Source organism: Stegodyphus dumicola, chromosome 4, assembly GCF_044657685.1.
Source record: "Stegodyphus dumicola isolate Sdum_Otavi_A_Nest chromosome 4, ASM4465768v1".
Classification (NCBI taxonomy): Eukaryota; Metazoa; Arthropoda; class Arachnida; order Araneae; family Eresidae; genus Stegodyphus; species Stegodyphus dumicola.
The window spans coordinates 111,320,141-111,342,080 of NC_140771.1; the positions used below are offsets into that span (position 1 = coordinate 111,320,141).

General features: G+C 31.7%; 1 protein-coding gene across 5 annotated transcripts in view; it reads right to left on the reverse strand.

Annotated features, from left to right (window-relative positions):
* LOC118187717 (neural cell adhesion molecule 2-like) overlaps positions 1-21,940 on the reverse strand; it is a 1,091,694-nt gene that overhangs the window by 59,518 nt on the left and 1,010,236 nt on the right. For 4 of the 5 annotated variants that reach the window (XM_085815340.1, XM_085815342.1, XM_085815339.1 and 1 more), the window contains 3 exons: positions 12,344-12,640; positions 10,296-10,418; positions 3,836-3,863 (listed from right to left, as the gene is read on the reverse strand). In XM_085815340.1, the coding sequence (XP_085671466.1) occupies positions 3,836-3,863; positions 10,296-10,418; positions 12,344-12,640 (448 nt within the window). The remainder of the gene's footprint in view (positions 1-3,835; positions 3,864-10,295; positions 10,419-12,343; positions 12,641-21,940) is intronic. The other variant, XM_085815343.1, reaches the window with a different exon arrangement.

Consider the following 21,940-nt stretch of genomic DNA (forward strand, 5'->3'; position numbering starts at 1 on the left):
AAATCTTTGCTACTAATACAAACGTCACAGATAATGAAAATCAGGTTCGAATTAATTTCAATTTGAAATATTTACATTTTCAGTATTATTATTATTAACTTTGCGTCTAACTTTTGAACACGCTTTGCAAAATGTTTGATTGTGAGTTTATTTTATTTCATAATTTAGGCTGAATGTCTAAAATAAGTATTAGATTTTTAAAATATTTTTGAATAAATGAAATGAACGCACAATGAAACTACTGTTTCAGATAATTTTATTTTCGATAAAATGTTAGTTCATAAATAGTATAAAACATACAACAAATGATAGAGTCTACGATCTTTTATCCTGCTAAATAATCAAACTGCCTGAAATTCTCAAAAACCAATAGTTCTATATACATAATGGCGAAACCTGTGGCTATATTCTCAATACAAAAGCGCTACTCGCTGAATTAAATTGCTTCCTCTAAAATGTTGATTTTGAAACCGTAGTGTGCGTCCTAAACTATTTGATACGAAAACTGATTTATATGTGAGAGTTTTGATATGTATTGGTCACTCGAGGGCAGCATAGAAAAACAAATTATGATAATTGGTATCTTGAGGTTCATTTCAGTTTGAATACGAAAATTATTTGACATTTATCTTATTTTCGACTTAATAAAAATTTATTTTAATGCTTGAGAGGAAAGCAGAACATACAAATATTTAGTGTAATCGTTTAGTATCGAAGGGAAAGTATTTGTAGGAAATATCAATTTGATTTTCCAGCAATTTTGAATTTATATATGAATGAACTTGAATGGACTTCTGTGTCTAAAATGTTTCTCTTTTGTAAGTATAAATATTATGCATAATTTCTGTGTTATTTAATGATTGAAACAAAGAAGTTTGAAACGAATAATACATTTTTATGATACACTAAGGAATTCTAGATAGATATAGTTTTCATTTATTAAAAGGCATAAGATATTTACTTCGAAATTCCAATCATGGCTTTAAAATATTTTCAAAAATTCATATTTATTATCTTATGGGAAAGTTAACATAGCTGGATATTTCTTAGGGTTCGCATTCACCGAACATAATTAACGTGACCTCATAACTAATTATCACGACCTCAGCGAAAAACAAAGCAGCTTCTGATGTCTTAACTTTTAAGTGCATCGCAAACTTGCTTAATTTCTTGTTGAAACACTATCCTCGAGACGTACGGCGTGGTTTACATTTCTAGGTGTATTAAATCCCTTAACTCATTTACTATACAAACAAAGCTGTGGAAAGCCAGAAATTGGATTAGGGCCATTTACGAGCGTGCTTACAATTCAATTATGGCTGAGGTAAACACATTTTATGGCTGCCTTTACGATCACGCTTTGGATTACCCTTCATTATTTTCTAATCAGCTCTTTTAAGAACCCTTCCAAGCACGGATGTGCCATGTGTTGGAGGGAGCCGCTGATTGAATTGCAGAGCAATATAAAGAGGGTGGATGATTAGTGTTAAGCAAAATACGAGTAGATTAGACAGGAATGTGGAATATCAGGAAGATCTCATCAGACATGCATTTCTTAAAGTTTCCAAGTAATAACCATAAATAATCGTTCTTCTATATAGCAAGAAGAAAGCTTCTAAGACTTGTAAATCTGCTGTAAGATAATAAAAGAGTTTCGTATTTATTTTGTATTAATCACCGTTATTTAAACAGCATGAGTAATTTTTATTCTTTCTTAAAGATAGAATTTTCGATAATTTTGCACAATTTTATTTTGTGTTTGAATAGTCAGTTAATGTTTTTTAATTTACCATCAAACGACAGCTAGCCTTACCTTCTCGTATTTTTCTGAAAAGGATCGATCAAACAAGTTTGGTAATATGAAAGAAAATGTTGTAACATGGTTAGAAGGTCTAACATACATTATCTGATGTAGTATTTTACCAATTATTTCTATTCTTTTTTTTTTCGTCTTGTTGACATGGTGGTATATAGAACTAGCTGCCACAGCCTTCGGTAGGAAATGGAATCTCTGAGAAGGAATGGATGTTTGTTAAGGTATTTTGCAGAACTGGGTGATCCGCTTCGGAACTGATTCAAAGAACTAAGCGGACTTACTCCGATTCCAGAAAACGGAGTTTTAAATCTTTTACAGTTCACGTACAGCCCTTGTTGGAAGCGTGCCATGAATAGAGACTTTTGAACAGAGACTTGCTATTCTTTCAAGAACTGATTCAATTTACTGAGCGAGTTTACATCTGTTTCGCGGAAAAAAAGGGAATTGAAGTGACAGAAAAACCTCGGTTTTTATTTTAGGGGAGAAAATAATGTTTATCCACCCATGTTAAAAGTAAATTTAATTTTTACCCTTTTCCAACTTTTTGAAAATTTTTTATTCTAGAATTTTATTGAAAGTTCTGTGTAGAAAGGAAGTTTCAGGAAAACTCCGAACTACAGTTGAAAGAAATCATTTCAGTAAGTTAGCATTTAATTGAGTCGATTCTTTCGATCCAATTTTAGGTCGTTCAGTTCTTTGCGTTTTAATTTCGCTAACCGATTCCAGTCCCAATCCTACTACTCATTCAATATTTTTGCTCTTCGTTCCATCTCGCTAACCGCTCTTGATTTACCCTGGTTCCCTACCTGATTTTTATAACATTTAGTGTTAATAAATTATGAATCGTAAAAAATCTATTCAAGGACTGTAGTTTTAAAATATAGCATTTTTAGATAGGCAATCTGAAGAGGAATGTTCGTGAAATTTGACAGACAGCTGCTATCATAATTAGCTATATAGGTTTCGTGTAATGATGTGTAATTTACACAAAGATAGATATAAGCATAAAACAAGTAAGGTAAAACACTATTAATTCCAAAATTAATTGTAACAAAAGTACTATTAATTACATAATTTCCGTTGAATTCAAAACTAGAAAGAACTCATAATGTTTATAAATGTATATATTGCATTTGCAGATGGCAAGAGATATCATTCATAAAATTTTTCTTCGGGCCCCTTTGGTTATTAGAGATTATTCGGAGTAAGAAATACAAAATGCCAGTTGTAGTCTGATCGTATTCAAAGTAATACAGATATTCTGCTCTGTTCGACAGACTAGCCACTGGAGCAGTATTAAAATTCAAACGCATCTCAGTTGCAAGTTAATTATGATAAAACACAAATAATACATTAAAAAGCCTATTAGGACTGGAAAACGAAAGATACGATCATTTAAAAATAATAATTATTATTATTTTGGTACTGAACAAGATTAAAGTAAATTGAAAAAAAAAGTCTTAACTTTAAATACTATTAATTACAGAATTTTGTGCAAATTGGTATAAATAACGGATTTTATTTAGAATAGTATAAACAAATTATAAATAGAAAACGTTGGCAAAACTTATCTTCGAAAAATATGTGATAAAAATATGGATTTTTAACTCAAATTCCATAGTAGTGAATAAATGTAATTAAAAAGCTGTATTTAGTCGTCGGAAATGGCATTTTTATATTTTGTTTTAGTACAGAAGTAGAAAGGAGTTATTAAGCTTGTATATATATGAAAGAAATTAGATTATAAAAATGTTGTTGAAACGTTTTACCATACAAAAATGAGTAACTTCTTATAGTTTCAGGGCCAGCGATTTTAAAAATTGAGTAGGAACCAGGAATAAAAACTTATTTCTTTCTATTAACTAAAACAGTAATGAATTTCGAAATTCCTTCTCTTCAGTTTCCTGTGCAATAAAACAAAATACAGAAAAGCAAAATCTACCGACATTCAAATGACCACTTTCATCTCAAACTCTTGGGGGAGGAAGAATTACGGAGCAAAGGCAGACAGAGACTTACTTTTCTCTAGTCGGTCCTTCCCTGGAACCTGCAAAGAGAAGATACAACCATTTATGAGACTCTCATAAAATATTTTTATCTAGAAAAGCCATCTAAACTTTCTCCTTCTGCAGAAAGAGAAAATGTTAAAATGCGATCTGCTTCGCTTCTAGAAAAGAATGGCAGAAGGTGCGTTATAAAAATGATTCACGCCGCATTGCTACTCTCCGGGTAACCTCAAGAGTGTGTAACCAAGAAAAGGGAAGAATTTTCACTAGAGGTAATTTGGTTAGGAAGGAGCCTCTTTGCATGCGAGATGAGAAAAGGCTGTCCAAATGTGTGATGCTCTTGAATTTTGTTTCCTTTGAGACTTAAAACGCGTCATAATTGTATGAAAGAAGGAGAGGCTTCAAGAGGAATAATTTTTGAAATGCGGGTTTTTGATACTAAGTGTTTCGACGCAGAGACATTAGGAAGCAAAGTATGAATTATTTGATGAAAAGAGCCTTCAAGTTTTGGATGGGGAAAACTACTTAGTAGAGCTTTGCATGTTCAAGTAGAACTGAAAACATAAAAAATTTAAATCTGCATATGGAAGTTGATAATATTCAAAGAAACGGTTTTACATTTCAGGAAATTTTTTCGAACTTCCTGAAATACAAATACAGTCTTATGCCCATTTTCTCGAGGTGATTTGCATGTTGAAAGAAAATCATAAATTACTGTAAAATGTCAAGAATATTAAATTTTGAAGTGAAATAATTTAATGTGATATGAGAAATTTAAATCCAACTCTGTTGAAAAAGTGACTAAATTCCATAATTGGAGACATAATCTATTGGAGCATAATTTCGACAGATATATTTAAATTATTGATATTTTGTTAAAATACTAATCGGTGAGCCCATCGCATGAGTGGTCTGCTCATCAAAGCAAAATTTATAAGTTTTATGCAACCCTCAAACGAAAATGTATAAAAGCATTTCAGTATGAATGAAATCAATACAGGTTTTCAAGCAACAATCTTTTGACACTTTAGGCTAATACGTATGAGGTTATGATTTAAACTTAATGTAATATAACAACTTTTTATCAATATCATTAAAAGAATTAACGTAGCCATAACATTCAACCTGAAACAAAAAATACCAACAGCTATTTATTTAAAATGTTAACATTAACGAAAGCTTTTCAACATAAAATGACGTCACATGCAATCGCGTACTTTCTTTAACGTCAGAATATGGTCGTATATAATAATAATATGTTTAATGTTTGACAGTGCTATTTTTTTTTCATATTTTGTAAAAACTTGCAAATTTTTGATTAACAAACTCTACGATTTGATAGCGCGCAGTGGTAACACTTTACGAAATAAAGCAGATTTTTATCACCAGAGCGCCAGACTGTTGTCACTCAGAAAGATTAGAACGAAGATTAGCGTTTACAGATTTTTTAGTTTATATCAGTTCTGACTAAAGTCGTACGAAAATGAGAATGGTCGAAATGGCTTCCTATGAATTTTTGGAATCCGGGGGTACCTGCTTCGAAACTCAACTCCCAGCCGTTCTCGTTTTGCGATTTTGCGTCCAATCGCTCTTAATGTCCGTTTCACTTTTCAAACTGTTGCCTCCAAATATTATCACCCTGTCTTATATTTGAAGAAATTAAATAATGAAGAATCTGCACAAATGTACGTATGTTTCTCGCATTGTGATAAAACAGCGATACCTAAAGCCATCAAATTTTGAATGACGTAATCCTACTGCGAATATGGGCATCTGGAAACGCAAATCTGAAATTTAGAATTTGTTTTATTATAGATTTCATATTTTGTAAAACTTTATGGAATTTTTATATGCTACTATCATTGTTATCGTGCTAGATGTTTGATCATGACATCGTGATTATTAATACGAGCGAATTAAACTATATATTTCAAAACTATATTTTTTTAAACAGGTGTTAAAATATAGCAAGATAAATCTTCAATAGACAAACAGGCGAAAGCAAGATAAAACTATGTATTATTTTCGACGAATTATACCGAGAATACTTATGAAATTATCAAACTAATTCAGTTGAAACAGTCAAAGGCAAAACGTCTTTTTCTTGTGTATAAAAACTATTTGTATCTGAAGTTCCTTTCGGTATTCCACTTGCGTTTTATTAACCATATTTTCATACTTATCAGAAATATTTAATATTAAATTTTAAGTGTCTTTTCCTCTTTAATAATTTTAACTATTACTGATTATTAAAGATACACTTCTTGAATCTTGCAGTAAATTCTACAAATATTCTTTCATTAGCTTTACTATTGATTCCATGTCTCATTTAATCCATGATCCATTTCATTTTTACCGATAAATTATCAATTTAAAGCCTAGTTTTATATTATTTCACTGCATTTCTGTTTCTTTTCATTTTTCAAAGTAACATCTTTGTCTGGGTGTTGCTTGTGCATAATTTTCGTGCTCTACATGAAAGCGTGTCTAATATTTTTACATGTCTGACAGCACATATGAAAAGGATGGGTGCACTTTCCCTAAAGATGACGAAACATAGAGTGAAAAGATGACTCTATGCACTTCATTGTATCCCACAATAATAAATCTTTACAGTGACAATTAACTGATCATGTCGTTAGTACTCGAAATGTTTCGATTTTGTTAGCAAATCAAAATGCATTTTTCTTAGCGTTGTCTGGTTGAGTCAATATTAATATGCATTTATACACTCTTAAACAAAAAAAAAGACCCACCAAGAAGGAGTTATCCGAATGGGACGAAAATCGGTAGAAGAGATGTACATGTACAGAAAAACAAATGATTAAAGTTTGAGAAAAATTTTATGAATTATTGAAGTGACAGAGCTTCACAAAGTGAAAAAGTCAGTAACGCGTTTGTCCACTATGGCCCTTATGCAAGCAGTTATTTGGCTTGGAATCGATTGATAGAAGTTGTGGATGTCTTCCTGAGGGACATCGTGCCAAATTCTGTCCAACTGGCGCGTTAGATCGTAACATCTCGAGCTGGTTGGAGGGCCCTTCCCATAATGCTCCAAATGTGCTCAGTAGGAGTGAGATCCGGCGAGCTTGCTGGCCAAGGTAATGTTCGGCAAGCAGTAGAAACATGTGCAGTGTGGGAGCGGGCATTATCTTGCTGAAATGTAAGCCCAGGGTGGCGTGACATGAAGGGCAACACAACGGGCCTTAGAACTTCGTCGACGGACCGCTGTGTTGTAAGGTTGCGACGAATGACAACCAAAGGGGTCCAACTGTGAAATGAAATGGCACCCCAGACCATCACTCCTGGTTGTCGGCCTGTCTGCCGGAAGACAGTCAGGTTGTCATCACGCCGCTGTCCGGGGCGTCTCTAGACTCGCCTTCGCTGATCATCGGGGCTCAGTTAAAAGCGGGACTCATCACTGAAGACTATTCTACTCCACTCAGTGACATTCCAGTGCGAATGAGCCCGACACCACTGCAAACGGACTTGACGTTGTACGGAGCTGAATGGCAGTTGGCGCAAAGGAGCGCCGTGACCTCAGCCCCCTTTCTGTGAGCCGACTATGAATGGTTCCTGCGGTCACTGAAGCACTAGTTGCACGTACAATCCATCATAATGATGCATCTGGGGCTGTGAGTGCCGCTCTGACGATTGCTCGGTCTTCACGTTCTGTCGTTTCTCTAAACCTACCGCTTCCTTCTTGACGCTGTGTGCGCCCATGGTTCACCCATTCCTGCCAACATCGTCTAATAGTGTCATCGCTCCTGCTCAAATGTCGAGCTATTCGCCTATAAGACCAACCGGCTCTCTGAGTCCACTACACGACCTCTCTCAAATTCTGACATCTGCGCATATCTTTTGCACACCTGTATGCGAGGCTTAGTTATTGTCTAGCAGAGTACACGGAATGAAATTTGTGAAGAATTTATGACCTGGAATCCTAATTTCTCCTCTTAAATATCCTGCCAGTTGCGCAGATCAGATGCGCTGTAGTGACAACCGTTCATTCATTGGGAGCCAAAATGTAAAATTTTGCATTTTCGGTCGAAACCTGTATGCATATCAATTTGTGTCCAATTTGCTTTATATCTTCTCGGTTCGTCGTGGTGCGGCGTTTTTTTTTTTTTTTTTTTTGTCTAAAAGTGTATATATAATAGCGAAAGCAGCATCCAGATTAAGAAAGAAAAATATGGTAAAATGGCCGTTCTTTTTTCTGGGACACATCAAGTGACATACATAAAATTTTTAATGAATTATTATAATGTTAAAATTTTCAAACTTTTGCTCCAAATAGCAAATACAGTAATGACAAAATGTTCAATAACAAACTGAATAATCACCAAACTTCTTTACATTTCAATGGAATCGGAATTTTTTCAAACAAAGAGAAAAAAAATGAAGGAAATGATTTTCTTTTCTACGAAACATTTTATGACTATTAATTACTTTGAATTTAAAAAAGATTGCTTCCTTGGATTAAAAAATTCCTAAAAAAGATGCATATGCTCAAACATGGCTTAAATCTTGTTAAAATGTTTTGGAGAAACGACGCAAACCATTCATCTTTAGCTGTTTTTATCATATTTTCTTAATATCCTCCGAGTGATGTTATTTCTTTTTTGATAGTGACCGTTGAAGTGCATTTGTAAGTAAAATGTAATCTGTGCTTTTGTCTACAGCTTAAAATCTTTTCCCCTGAATAAGGTTAAAGTGATAAAATGTCAGTCATTTATCCCAACATCTGAAAGGAATGAGAAATGAGAATCACTTATTTGCTCCACACGGGGAAACAACCTATTAGTAAATATTAAAATTTAATTGAAGTTAAAAAGTTTAATGATTCATTTGTTGTTTAGTAAATGTATTAGATAAAATTTTAAAGTATTAATTGTTTTTTCAATGTTACTCAGTATCAGCGGCTGAAACAGCTTTCGAAGAAAGCAGGACAAATAGTTGAAATATAAATTTTAATCTAAAATTGAATACAAGCTGCACTAAATGTCCTTCAATAGTTACAATAGATATAATTGATAATTTATGTACTGCGATTAAAAATTAAGCTAAGAGGAATCAAAAATTTCATAATTAAACAGTTTGAAGTCTAAAATGCCTTCCAGCTTATTATCATCTTTCAATGCTAACTTATTCTGATTTATGTACAACCTATTCAATAATTTTTATGCCATACACGCGGCTTCACACATTTAGCAATTCTTCGAAGTCAGTATACGTTTCCTTTCACGATAACGAACATTTCCTTCTGATGTATTATACAAACTCACAGACAAGAGATACTCCTCTGGTGTCCTTGGATAAATTTCAAGAAAAACGCATGTAGTTTAGAAGAAATCTCCAAACATTTTTTTTTCGCGTACCACTAAGGGGAAATCAAGCTGTTCCTAATATAATATAAACATTACAAAACCTAGTATACATAAATAAATGTATAATATACAGCATTTACGCTCACATTTTTTTCCCTAGTGTAGTTTCTCGTTATTTTAGCATATGATTTAAAAACTTCTAATTTGTGGTAACAACGTAAAATGTATGCACAGACAATAAATTATTTTGTGAAAGTGAAAGGAATATTATTAAAATTGATAAGTATTTATTTAAATCTTTGCTGTATTTATTTAAATCATTTATTAATAGATTATATTTACAATAATTTACTAATATTAGTATGTCTTTATGTATGTTTTAATAGGCTATCATTTAAACTGTCTCTTCAGAAATAGTATAAATTGTGCAATTTCGCCCTCTCTGTTTTCAAGCGGAAGGGAGAAAATACGCGGGAAAGTATGGTAGGTATTATTTAAAATAGTATAAAATATATTATGTTATATTAAGCATAGTATTATTGTACATATTATATTATATTCGCTCATGGACTTTAAATCTTGTGCATTTATGACGTTAAGCTCAGCAGAGCCTATTGAAACCAGACACAGGGACCAAAGAGGGAACCTCGTACATATACATGATATGCCGATCATATACTCGAAAGTGATCGTGAGCTTAACTCTTTGGCAAACCTCCAAGTATCACTTTGTATACCCCCTCGGATATACGTATCCCACTTTGGAGACCGCTGATTTAAAATATCAACATGTTGTGGCGAAGAACTGATTTTATTCATGTGACGGAATTAACCATTTTACGATTTTCAAATGCAACACTTTCATGTACATGAAATTTATATATTCACCTCAATACTCACAAAAATTGTGCGTATGATCTAGCGATTACAGATATTTTCCTTTCTTAAATTTAATTCACAATTTGCATTTCTCTAGCTCATTACTAAATTGCTGAAATATTTTATTGGGGTTTGTTAAACTATTAATGAATCGTTTTTCATTCTATTTTCCAGAACTGTTCTTTTTTTATGTTACTGCGAGATAATGAGAAAGTAACCGAACAATATCATGAAAACGTAATATATTTTACAACAAATGAATACCCACCAGCTTCTCTTTCTTCCTCTCGCATCCTTATAATGAATACAGCTATACCAGCAACGAAGACTAATGCTGCAACCACACCTATCATTACTCCTAGAATAATGTTGATAGATTCCGAAGAAATACCTAAAGAGATATTGAAAATAAAAAGTTTATTAGAATTCCAATAGTACATGCATATTCAAAGGCATTATTTTAAACATAACATCTCTTTTTATACCTTTTCTACGAAACTTACAAATGTTTTTGTTGTTTTTATTATTCAAACTATTAGTTAAACAATAGAATAATAATTTTCTTATTTTAATACGTTTCACGAATGGAGAAATGTTAAAAAAAATATAATCCCATAACAATCATTGAATTAAATATAACGTTCGTAAGCAAAACTGTTATAAAAGTATATGATATTAATTAGTTTATAGCATTTTTGATAAATTATACAGTAGCATATTGAAGTATTTATTAGAATATTTCTCAAAGATAATTTCTTTCAGTTAATTTCGTCGTTTTTACCTTTATTATTAATAGTTTTTACAAACAGACACAGGAATGTCATTTCAATGAAAACTGGAATCGTAATTTTTTCCACGAATATAGCAATGAAGATATTATTTTTTTTAAAAAAAGGAAAAATCAGAAAGGTTCCAAATTTGAACGGTCACCCAAAAGGGGTTTTGCGCTCTCGATGAGCTCGCAGTCTACCAGTCCGCTGCGGCATATATTTTTTTATTTTTTCAGTTCATTAGATCAATATTCAGTTTTATTAATAAGACACTTGCAAAACTTTTTTGTCTTTTTATTATAAATGTTTTGTGTTATTAATTAAATATTATGTTAAATTTATTAATTAAATATATAAAAACAACATATTTTTAGAATTTCCGATATACAGTCTCGCGCGCGGGAGATAAACTTTTTTTTTTTTTTCGTACAATATTGCCGCTGCTAGCTTTTAAATCGTTAAGTTTGTTAATCAAATTAAATTCATTAAACGTCTACATAATATGAAATATAAAATTCGAAATGCAAAATTCGGGTTTCTAAGTACACATGTTCGAGTAGAGGACTACGAGATTCAAAATTTGATGGTGGTTGGTTTTCAGAATGCGACGAACATACATCATACATATAGATTATTCATTACTTACATCAAAAACAAAAAAGGACTATAATATTTGGTGGCGACAATTTGAAAATTAATTCAGCCGTTTATAGCAGACGACACAAAATTCCGTTCTGAGACTAACAGCCCAGTAGAGATAATGCTCTTTCGGGTCAATAAGTTAGGAAAACTTACACCAATAGATTCCTCTTAAATTACGATAACATTAAACTTTGGCAACGTTTAATAAGATTAAACCTATCTAAGTTAAATTAACGATTATCGGAGGTCTTAAGGCAACAATGATAAATGTAGGTTTCATAAATTTGCAGATCTAGTTTTGAAGTTTTAAATATAGAACTTCCATCTTCAGCTGCAGAGGAGCAAATGACTTGAAAAGCCACCGGAAACTTGCTTTCCTGCAATTGATCTGCAGAAGTGGTTTCTACAGTTAAAACTTAGAAACTAGTCCTCGAACAGATCTGCAGAAGTGCTTTCTATATTTAAACCTTCGAACTAGTAACTCCCTTACAGAAACTCGTGATTATTATTCAGTCTATTTATCATATGAAAGTATGATAAAGTTTAACAAGATTGTATTCGTTTATAATTTATGATGTAACTTAGCGTTTATGATATAACTTAAAACAAATGATTTTATTAATTGAAAAAATACAGTTTAACGCTCACGTAAGATATATATGAAATTTGTAAGTCATAACGTATATATTCTTCTATATCCCACTCGGTAGATTTTTCTACTTACTCTTTTAAGTTCTGCAACCAGTCTTCACACGTAAATTTCAACTCATTTTCCAAGTTCATATATATGTCAAAGCATTTTCAAAATTTTAAATTTTATAGTTTTTCAGAAAAATTAAAGACAATATCAATTATAGAACAATTTAAAAGTATTCATGACAAATACTATAATAATATCAATGACCTTGTTCCGATCTTGGAGCTGCTTCAGTTGAGCCTTTGATAACTACGGATTGACTCCTTCCCTTCATATTAGCTGCATATATTACAAGTACATATTCTGTAGCAGATGGTATATCTTGAACTATGAACACTGGCTCTAGTCTTGTCATATTCTTTTCTAGGTATTCTTGAGCTTCATTGTAAACTTCTAGGTAAAATTTCTGCTGTAAACCACCATCATATCCTTCTTCACATTCGACTCTTAGGGAATCCGATGTGTAGTTGGTAACGGAGCAATTTCGGACTTGATCTGGGGGGCCTGTGATAAACAAAATCATATTTAGGTTGGTCACTGGCAAAACATCAGCATACTGAAATAGTTTAAAATATATTAATAGAATATAAAATAAGCATATTCAACTAGCTTAATAGTTTGTTAATATTTCTTGTTGCAAAATTAAATATTTCTATTCGAAAATAATTGTGATCAAATTAATGGCTTGATTCCCAAAATTAGAGATAATTTTAGCATATTGTATAATAAATAATATATTCTTCATAAAATTCTAATTTGCGTACAAATTAAAGGGGTAGTCAGTGACCAATCTAAATTGATTTTGCACTCTTCTTGCGCTGTTATATTAAATTATAACCATTGGTATAAATTAACAATAATTAAAATATAAAGATTGATTTATTATTGCAAACCAATTTTAGAACTTATGATGACACAAACAATTATTCTAAAGATTTGGTTTTGAGATTACAAAAGGCTTTTAAATTAGTCAATCAGAATTTAACAGAGGCTGCTGATAAGCAAGAAAATTTACGTGGAAGGAATTCTCATGATAAGGACATAAAAGTGGGAGATTTGGTGTATTTATACACTCCAGTAGTTCAGCCAGGTATGGCTAAATTGAATCAGGGACCTTTCAGGGTTATTGAGAAAGTGACTAAAGTTAACTATAAAATCTCTTCAATTACAAATCCTGATCGGATTCAGACGATACACGTGGACAGACTCACGAAGGTACCAGAGAGAATTATTTTTCCCACACTTCAAAAGGATGACTCAATTTTGAGAGATAATGTAAAGAACTCATCACACGATTCACCTTACCATCTAAGGCCTAGAGATACACATGGTTTTGTGTCGAAAAAGTGAAATGAAATATTTTGAGAAATAGTGTGTTTTGTATACAATTTTGGTTAAATTATTATTTGTTTCTGGTAATTGTATTCTTGTAGCTAAATTTTATAATCAATTAGTATAGTTGTGTAGTCTTCTTGGCTCATTGGTCGAGTGTTGCATTTGGATTTTACATGTTTTGGCATGTGAGGTTGTGATCAAGTTGTCTTGGCTGGGAACTTTCTAGTCTCAATAGCCCGGGTTTTTTTTTTCTTTCGAGGTTTTGCTGGGCTGGTCCCCGCTTTTCTCCTTTTTCTTAAGTTCAAAATTTTTTTTCTCTCTCTCTTGAAATCCCTTAGCCATGGTAGTCGGGATTTGTTTCGGTTAGAATTTTTGACTAGATAATTTTCCAGCCGACACTTCGTGGTGATTGTCTTCTGTTCTTCTTAGTGCAACTCGTTTTAGTTTTCTTATGCCAAGGATTTATTAGTAGTTTAGTCTGCGCTGTACAGTCGCGGTGTTTACTCGTTTGCCCTCTCGTATTGGTGGGGTGTCAGTTCTTAGGGAAGTGAAATTCTGTGTGTTAGGGAAACTTAGGATTTATACGGTACACTTTTTCCTTAAGCGTACTTTTTAGTTGATATTGTCACTTCAATGGGTGATTGCAAGAACTAGTTTGTTTACATTTTGTGTCAAGCGCCAGTAGCTCTTGAATTGTTTTGCTTTAAACACTCGTATACTCAGTGGTGTTTGTTTATCTACATATATTTTGTTTTACACACTTTTCACTTGATTTGCCTTTGGGGGGTTTCGTGATTTTACATTTTACTTTTCACATTTTATTTTAGGGCGTGTCACGTGTTGTTTGACAACATTTTTATTTTGTTTTGTTTTGATGTATGCTTGTTGTGTGCCAGGGACACTTCTTGACCCTCTTACTCGGTTCACTAAGGGATCTTTGCTAACCATACAATTATGGTAGGATTGGATTTGCTAACCATACAATTATGGTAGAACTGGATTTGCTAACCATACAATTATGGTAGGATTATATTTGCTAACCATGACTTATGGTAGGATTAATTATAATTAGGTATATGTATCCTTCTTTGTGATTAACATGTGGTACCATTATGTACTTTTTTTTCTCTTCGTATTTAGTAACATATGGAAACCTTTTCCATTGTCTGTGGGTCCGAAAATTTTTTTGGCGTCCCGATCATAGGAGGGAATGTTGTGTAGCGAATTTAATTTCATTAAGTGATTCATAAAAATCAAAATTTTAATTCGTAATTATTCAAAATTTGAGCTACACAAGTTTGGTTATATTCTTTTTGGTGTCATGACTCTAGCACATAACACTAGGGATGCTAAATGTAACCTACAGTTGAGATTTATGTAGCTTACATTTTAGACAATAAAGAAAGAAGGTGAAGCAAGAGATGTGGTTTACTCAAGCAGCATCAGGCGGAAAAAAGTAATGCTTACTAACTCCGGTCGTATTTATTGCCGGAAAGTCTTTGTTGTAGCAACTGGGCAAACGTTTAGAGGAATGCGGCTACTGCAGGGAAAGAGTAACATAATATGCTGCAGTGGCGAAAAATGAAGCAAAGCATATCTTTGAAGCGGAGACGAGTTTAATTCAAATTTATGAATTCTATTGCCATTTGGTTCCATTTAAGTTTAATATATTTGTGTCATATTTTATATGAATTTGAAGGCCTATTACCAGTTTGTTCTAATTAAGTCTTATAATGTTGTTTCATATTTTGTATTTTACATATGCCTTTTTTTTTTTTTTTTTTTGTTTTTTGTTTGTTTGTTTTGGTTTTGGAAACAAGGAAAAGAATGACCTTCTAGCAATGGGGAAAAGAATGCATGGGGCAAAATAGCTTGAGAACAACTGTTGTAAATATTTCCAGGAATTCACATCAGCATATTAGAACATAATAAAAGTACTAAATTTATCATTTCTAGCATATAATTTAGTGAATATATCTCAGTGTAAAATTTATCTCTTTCATTATAGGATATACTGAATGCAATTCGAAATACTCTTTTATTATTATTATTATTAACGCTAGAGAACATAAACTTTCGAGAATTAATTTTTAGTTGGAGTCCAATAACTATCTAGTACTTGTTACATAATCCAAATTACGCAGAAAACTAATGAAAGCATTATTTCTAATTCAGAAATGAACACAATCTTTTGCCCAATTGTAAATAAAATTTATAAAGTCCTCTGAGAAGCTCAGATATCCAAGGAAATCTAACACAAAATTCTAAATAAATGCTCTAATATTTTCTGCAACTAAGTTATAATGAGTTTTTTTATAAAACTTTCGCGTATTGTTTAACTTCGATTTACATTAAGTAGATTTTGAATTAAAGCAAGACGAAATTAGAAAATGAAGATCCATAAGTAATAAAAGAAACCTGATATTTTTCTGTTAAGGTAAAACGGATTACAGGTAACATTGTCTTTGTTGTCGGAATTTTGTGTCTGAAGATGTTGAAGGTAAGGTAAACACAGAATTCATAGATCTTTTATGTTTCATTCGCGGAAATTAGTTTCGAAATTAACATAATGCTTCAGTTTTAAAACGACAGGACTTCCAGATACATATGTTAACATTGGAATAAATTTAAATAATTTATTTGCGATGTGATTACTTATGACGCAGTTTCGTTAAAGATTCGAGTTTTCCTGAAGTATAAGATATAAAATTAAAAGACAATATAATTTTTAGCTTAAAAAATAATACTGATTTATTTATTTTCTTTTCTATTTACAGGTAAAATCCATGGGGCCTACTACAAAGGTTTATCTGAGCTAACGGACACATCTGGTACAACCGATGTAGCTCCACGTTGATGAAAAACCAACTTTTCCTCAGCTGAAAAATCCGAACTTCAAATATAGCGGAACTAATCGACACATTATTATTATTTACGTGTTCTACCCTAAGACACTACACGCAAGAGAGGGATGCCTTCGTGGAGGACTTTCTAAAGGAAAGTGGCTCGTATCAACACATTACACATGGAGAAAACCTCGAAAACATTCATACAGGCAGTCCGTTCGCGTGTTTCGAACATCGGAACGAACTACCAGTATTTAGGCACTTTCACCGCTCGGCCGCTGATGGGCCTCAGTCGCCATATGAAACAGACTGTTAGTTGCGATAAATTCCAGGTCTTACCAGTGAGCTGGAATTTCAGGAAAATATACATATTGTGTCAGAACGTTCGGCGAATATTCGACGAAAACATGGACGAGACACGCACGCATGCGCATTCCTATACACATGCTAATATCGAGTAGTTCCACATACCATATAATAAACGCAAATTAGTAAATATCTCATATTCTTTAAATCGGGGAGCACATGCGTCGGGTCAATTCGCCCTGAGCGTTCGAGCGTAGTAGCCAGTGTTAAAAAATTTAAAGTTAGTATTGAGAACAATAAATCTCATCCTGTTGACTGCTCGCCAGATTAACAATAGAACTAGTAGCACAGGTCTCCTCATCCTTTGACGATGATTGACAGAAAGATCCTGCTCTGAGAACGTTCGACTGCAAATCGCCTTAAGTCATGTTGAAATGAATAATGTCCAGTAACGTAGAATGGCCTCCATAAACCGCCTTATGCTATTTTTAAGGACATGAGTAACAGGAATACCTCAACGGTACTTCATAATTTTATGATCACTTGCTGGGTGAATGACTGAAAGCCTTGTATGTAGGTAGTTCTGTTTGTAATGGCAAGAGTAAGATCTGGTCATACAGAGTTTGTCCGGCAAGTAGTAGCACTGAATATTTTGAAAACAAGTATTCACGGTCTTGATACATCGACTTGATAGATTTCAAAATTGTCCCTTCGTCATCTACACAGCGGTTCCAGCAACTCTGCCAATCACTGAAGGCTACCTGAAACTCAGAAATGCAGCTTCTTCGTTAGGGTCTTTTGAATGGCCTGGACCGAGCCATGGTGCCCTTCTTTCATGGCTCTTTTCAGTCGGGGGAAGAGGAAGAAGTCTGAAGGAGAGACATTTGGGCTGTAGGGTAGCTGGGGAAGTTATGTGATGTGATGTTTGATCAGGAAGTCCACGACAGCAAAGGCGGTGTGGCTTGGTGCATTGCCGTGGTGGAGACTCCTTGATCAAACGATTGCTGGACGGACGCGGGCGATTCGTTTTTAGAATCTGAGGCGGTCAGAGTTCAAAACACCTCGCACTTTCACAACGCTTTCGTCATATTTTGCAGTTAACGGCATCCTGACCGTTGCTCATCTTCAACTTCCTCTCTTCTCTTCGAAAACAATTTGCGCCACTCAAAAACACTTGATCGACCCATGGCATTACTCCCATAAGCTGTCTTGATCATGTCATCGGCCTCAATCGCAGTTTTACCCAGTTTGAAGTAAACCTTCACTAGGTAACACTGCTCTAACAAATGATTCATTGTGGAGATTAGAAGACATCTCGAAAAGGATTCACCTTAAACTCTATCTCTGAAGGCTTAGAAGCGACTGATGCGCTGGTAGCTAAGATGCAACCCAACCAGTGCAGCAACATTCCCGTCTTTCATCACGCTATGGCTTAAAATACAGTCCTACTATTTTTTACCGGATAAACCCTATACTCTATCCAGAAAGTGGGAGAAGAGTCTTTACTGCTTAAAGCTGGATTTCTCTCAGAGCCATTTGTACCCTACGCTACACGGAACTTCATGACAGGTTGTATAACAATATATATGCACACGCATTTAGCTTGTCTTTTCGTTAACATCAGGGAAGCAGGTTCCTCTGTGGGTGATATATTAGAATCTTCACCGAACTCTGTAAATATATTACACATAAAAATGCAAAAGCATATTTTTTTCAGTTTTTAAAACATTCACCTTTAATCAAGAAATAATGTAAATTAAATTACCTTAAAATAAAAATTATGTTAAGGAAAAATACAGAATTTTTTTTAACATTGCAGTTTTCACAAATTATTTTTGAGAATTTAATTGCTGTAATAAATTTCTATCTTGTCTTAATTTATATCTATATTTATCTTTTGAGTAGACTTTGATTTTACGCGGATATCCTTACTAAATTCTTAATATATTAAAGGAAAGAAAAACAAATGAGATACATTTTGAGCAGGATAATGCTTAATTACATTCTTATATATATATATATATATATATATATATATATATATTGTTTAATAAGAACAAATTGAGTTTAATTAAAAAAATTAAATTTAAATACATATTTAATTAAATATTCTTTGCGCCATTGCTGCAAGGAATGAAATTTAAATTTAAACAAATTTAATTTCTTAACAAATACGTATAAAAGTAAAAAAGTAAAAAAGCAAATTTAAATTCTAAAAAAAGGAAAAAAGCCAAAATAATTTAAAATAATTTAAAAATATGCAAACATGTAAAAGATTTAATTCTCGAACTAATCTACAATATCATTTAAATTCAGAAGCATAAGCAAATCATGTGCAAAATCTATCCATGAAAATAAATCTACTAATTTAAGAAATTAAAATTAAATTAAACAATTTTTTAAAAAAATGCATATGTGAATGATCGTAGAGTAGGCAGGAGACAGACTTATCAAGGGGAAGTTGCCTCCAAACCTAACTCTCCAATCATTCAATTCGTGTTTCGTCATTCATGCAGGCAAGGGTAAAAGTCAAAACCAAAAGTAATTCCAATAAAGTGGTACCCTTAGAAATTAACATTTAAGTATTAACATTTAAGAATTAAAGTTCAAAAAGGAAAATACTATTTAAGTCTTTTGAGAAACAAGCAAGTAAAGTCTAGAATTAAACTTCTTAAAAAATTAAATTTTTAAAAAATTTTTTTATAAAATAATAAAAAAATCTAGAAACCAGTGTATTTTAGAAATCCTTGTCTACAGAAACTTCCCCTACACGAATATGCATATCAATAATAAGAAACTATAAAAGAACTATACATAATCCATATAAACCAATAAGAAATAAAAAAACGAAAAGAAACAAAAAGAACTAATTCACAACTTTTAAAATAAATATTTAAAAATATAATTTCATATTTAGAAAATACTTAGATACTACATAAAAAATTTTTTAAAAAATACTTAAAGCAAGTAAATAGTCAGTTTTAATACTAACTTACCTACTATATGAGTGTTGGGGTCTGTAAAAGTGTTGTGAAAGAGAAGTAAGTGTGTTCTTCAAATTATATAGATGGCGCTTATGTAGGTAAAGTTGAGGGTCAAGCTGCTATCTTTGTTATAGTAAAAAATTTTTTGTAAATATTAATAATAATTAAATTAAATTAAATTAAAAATCCTAAAGGTTGTAATATCAATTATTTAGGGAGTTAAGTAACTGAGCCAATTCAGAGATGTAAGTGTGCTTGAAGGAAATTAAAGTGAAGTGGTATGTGAAAAAAATGTAAACTGTTTGTAATTTGAAATGTGTGTTCTGTTGAAAAATTGTGAAAATTGTTAAAAAAATTAAGCGAAAGATATTTTGTGTGAAAATGGCAAAAAATTAAAGTAATTATGAAAAACTGAAATGTTTTAATATTAAAGTTTTAAAGTAAAAATTTCCCAACATTTTTTTGAAATGAAGTCCTTAATAAACCTCTAAAAATTCCCAGAAATTTCTCAAAAATTCCTTTAGGAAGTTAAATAAAACTTAAATTTGATGAAAGAAAATATTAAAAGTTTTAAAGTAAAAATTTCCCAACATTTTTTTGAAATGAAGTCCTTAATAAACCTCTAAAAATTCCCAGAAATTTCTCAAAAATTCCTTTAGGAAGTTAAATAAAACTTAAATTTGATGAAAGAAAATATTAAAAGTTTAATGAACTTGATTTAATTGGTATATCAAAACTAAATACTGGCTAAAGTATGGAAAATTAGAAGAAGAAGATTAAAATCTTCACTCAATTCGGGCTATAATTGAGACTTTTGAAAAGTGTTGGCTCTTTATTAGTAAAAGGAAAGGATCCAGTATTGATTAAATATACATATTTACAAAATATTTACAATAAAAATTTACAATAATTTCTCTACTCTTTTATATCCTTCATTACCCTCCAGTTAAGGTTTAAGGTAATGTTATCATGTCCAAAAGAGCTAAAAAATTATAAAGTAAAGTCAAGGCCTGCTTTTTTAATATATAAATTAATAAATTTTGGTGATACTTGGTTATCAACTTGTACATTAATTAGTTTTATGATTTCTTCCTTTAAATCGTCATTTTCAGTACATATATTTTTTATTCTGATAATTTGGCTATGAAACGTGTTTTCTATTACTTTTCTAGAGATATTAGAGTTCCAATTAATTAGTTTAATAGTAGGAAAATGGAAATTCCTTCTTTTATCAAATAATTTAATTTTGTTGTGTTTAATAATTTGCAGGTCTAGGAATTCAATAGTATCTTGATTCGTATTCGTTTTATTAAATGTTAAACTATTTGGGTAAATTTTGAATTTCTCAAAAGTAGAATTATTATTGAAAGTTATAATGTCATCTATGTATCTAAAAGTATCAGCAAATAGCTTTAATTCATTTTTATTTAAACTGAGTTGGAATTTATATTCAAATGTAAAAAGAAATAGGTTACAAATTTGTGTAGAACTGTTTGCTCCCATAGGAATTCCTCTAACTTGCTGAAAGATCTTATTATTGTATTTAATGTAGTTATTAAATAATGCACAATTCAGATAAGTATTCCATCTTTCAATAGAAAGGATGTCAAGTATGTCAGGAAAAAGTTGTGGGAGTTGCATTAAACTAGTAAAAATTTCTTCTAATGGTAGAGAAGTATAAAGGTTTTCAAAGTCATAGCAGTTAATGTTCTTGATTGTTAAACTTTTAAAACTGCTGAGAACTGGAGCATTTATATAAATAATCCAACTATAATTGTGTTGTTTGTTAACGAGTTGTTGGATTAAATTACAGATTTTTTAGGATTTTTAATTTAATTTAATTTAATTAATATCAATATTTACAAAAAAAATTTACTATAACAAAGATAGCAGCTTGACCCTCAACTTTACCTACATAAGCGCCATCTATATAAATTGAAGAACACACTTACTTCTCTTTCACAACACTTTTACAGACCCCAACACTCATATAGTAGGTAAGTTAGTATTAAAACTTACTATTTACTTGCTTTAAGTATTTTTTTAAAAAAAATTTTTATGTAGTATCTAAGTATTTTCTAAATATGAAATTATATTTTTAAATATTTATTTTAAAAATTGTGAATTAGTTCTTTTTGTTTCTTTTTGTTTTTTTATTTCTTATTGGTTTACATGGATTATTTATAGTTCTTTTATAGTTTCTTTTTATTGATATGCATATTCGTGTAGGGGAAGTTTCTGTAGACAAGGATTCCTAAAATACATTGATTTCTAGATTTTTTTATTATTTTATAAAAAAATTTTTAAAAATTTAATTTTTTAAGAAAAAGTTT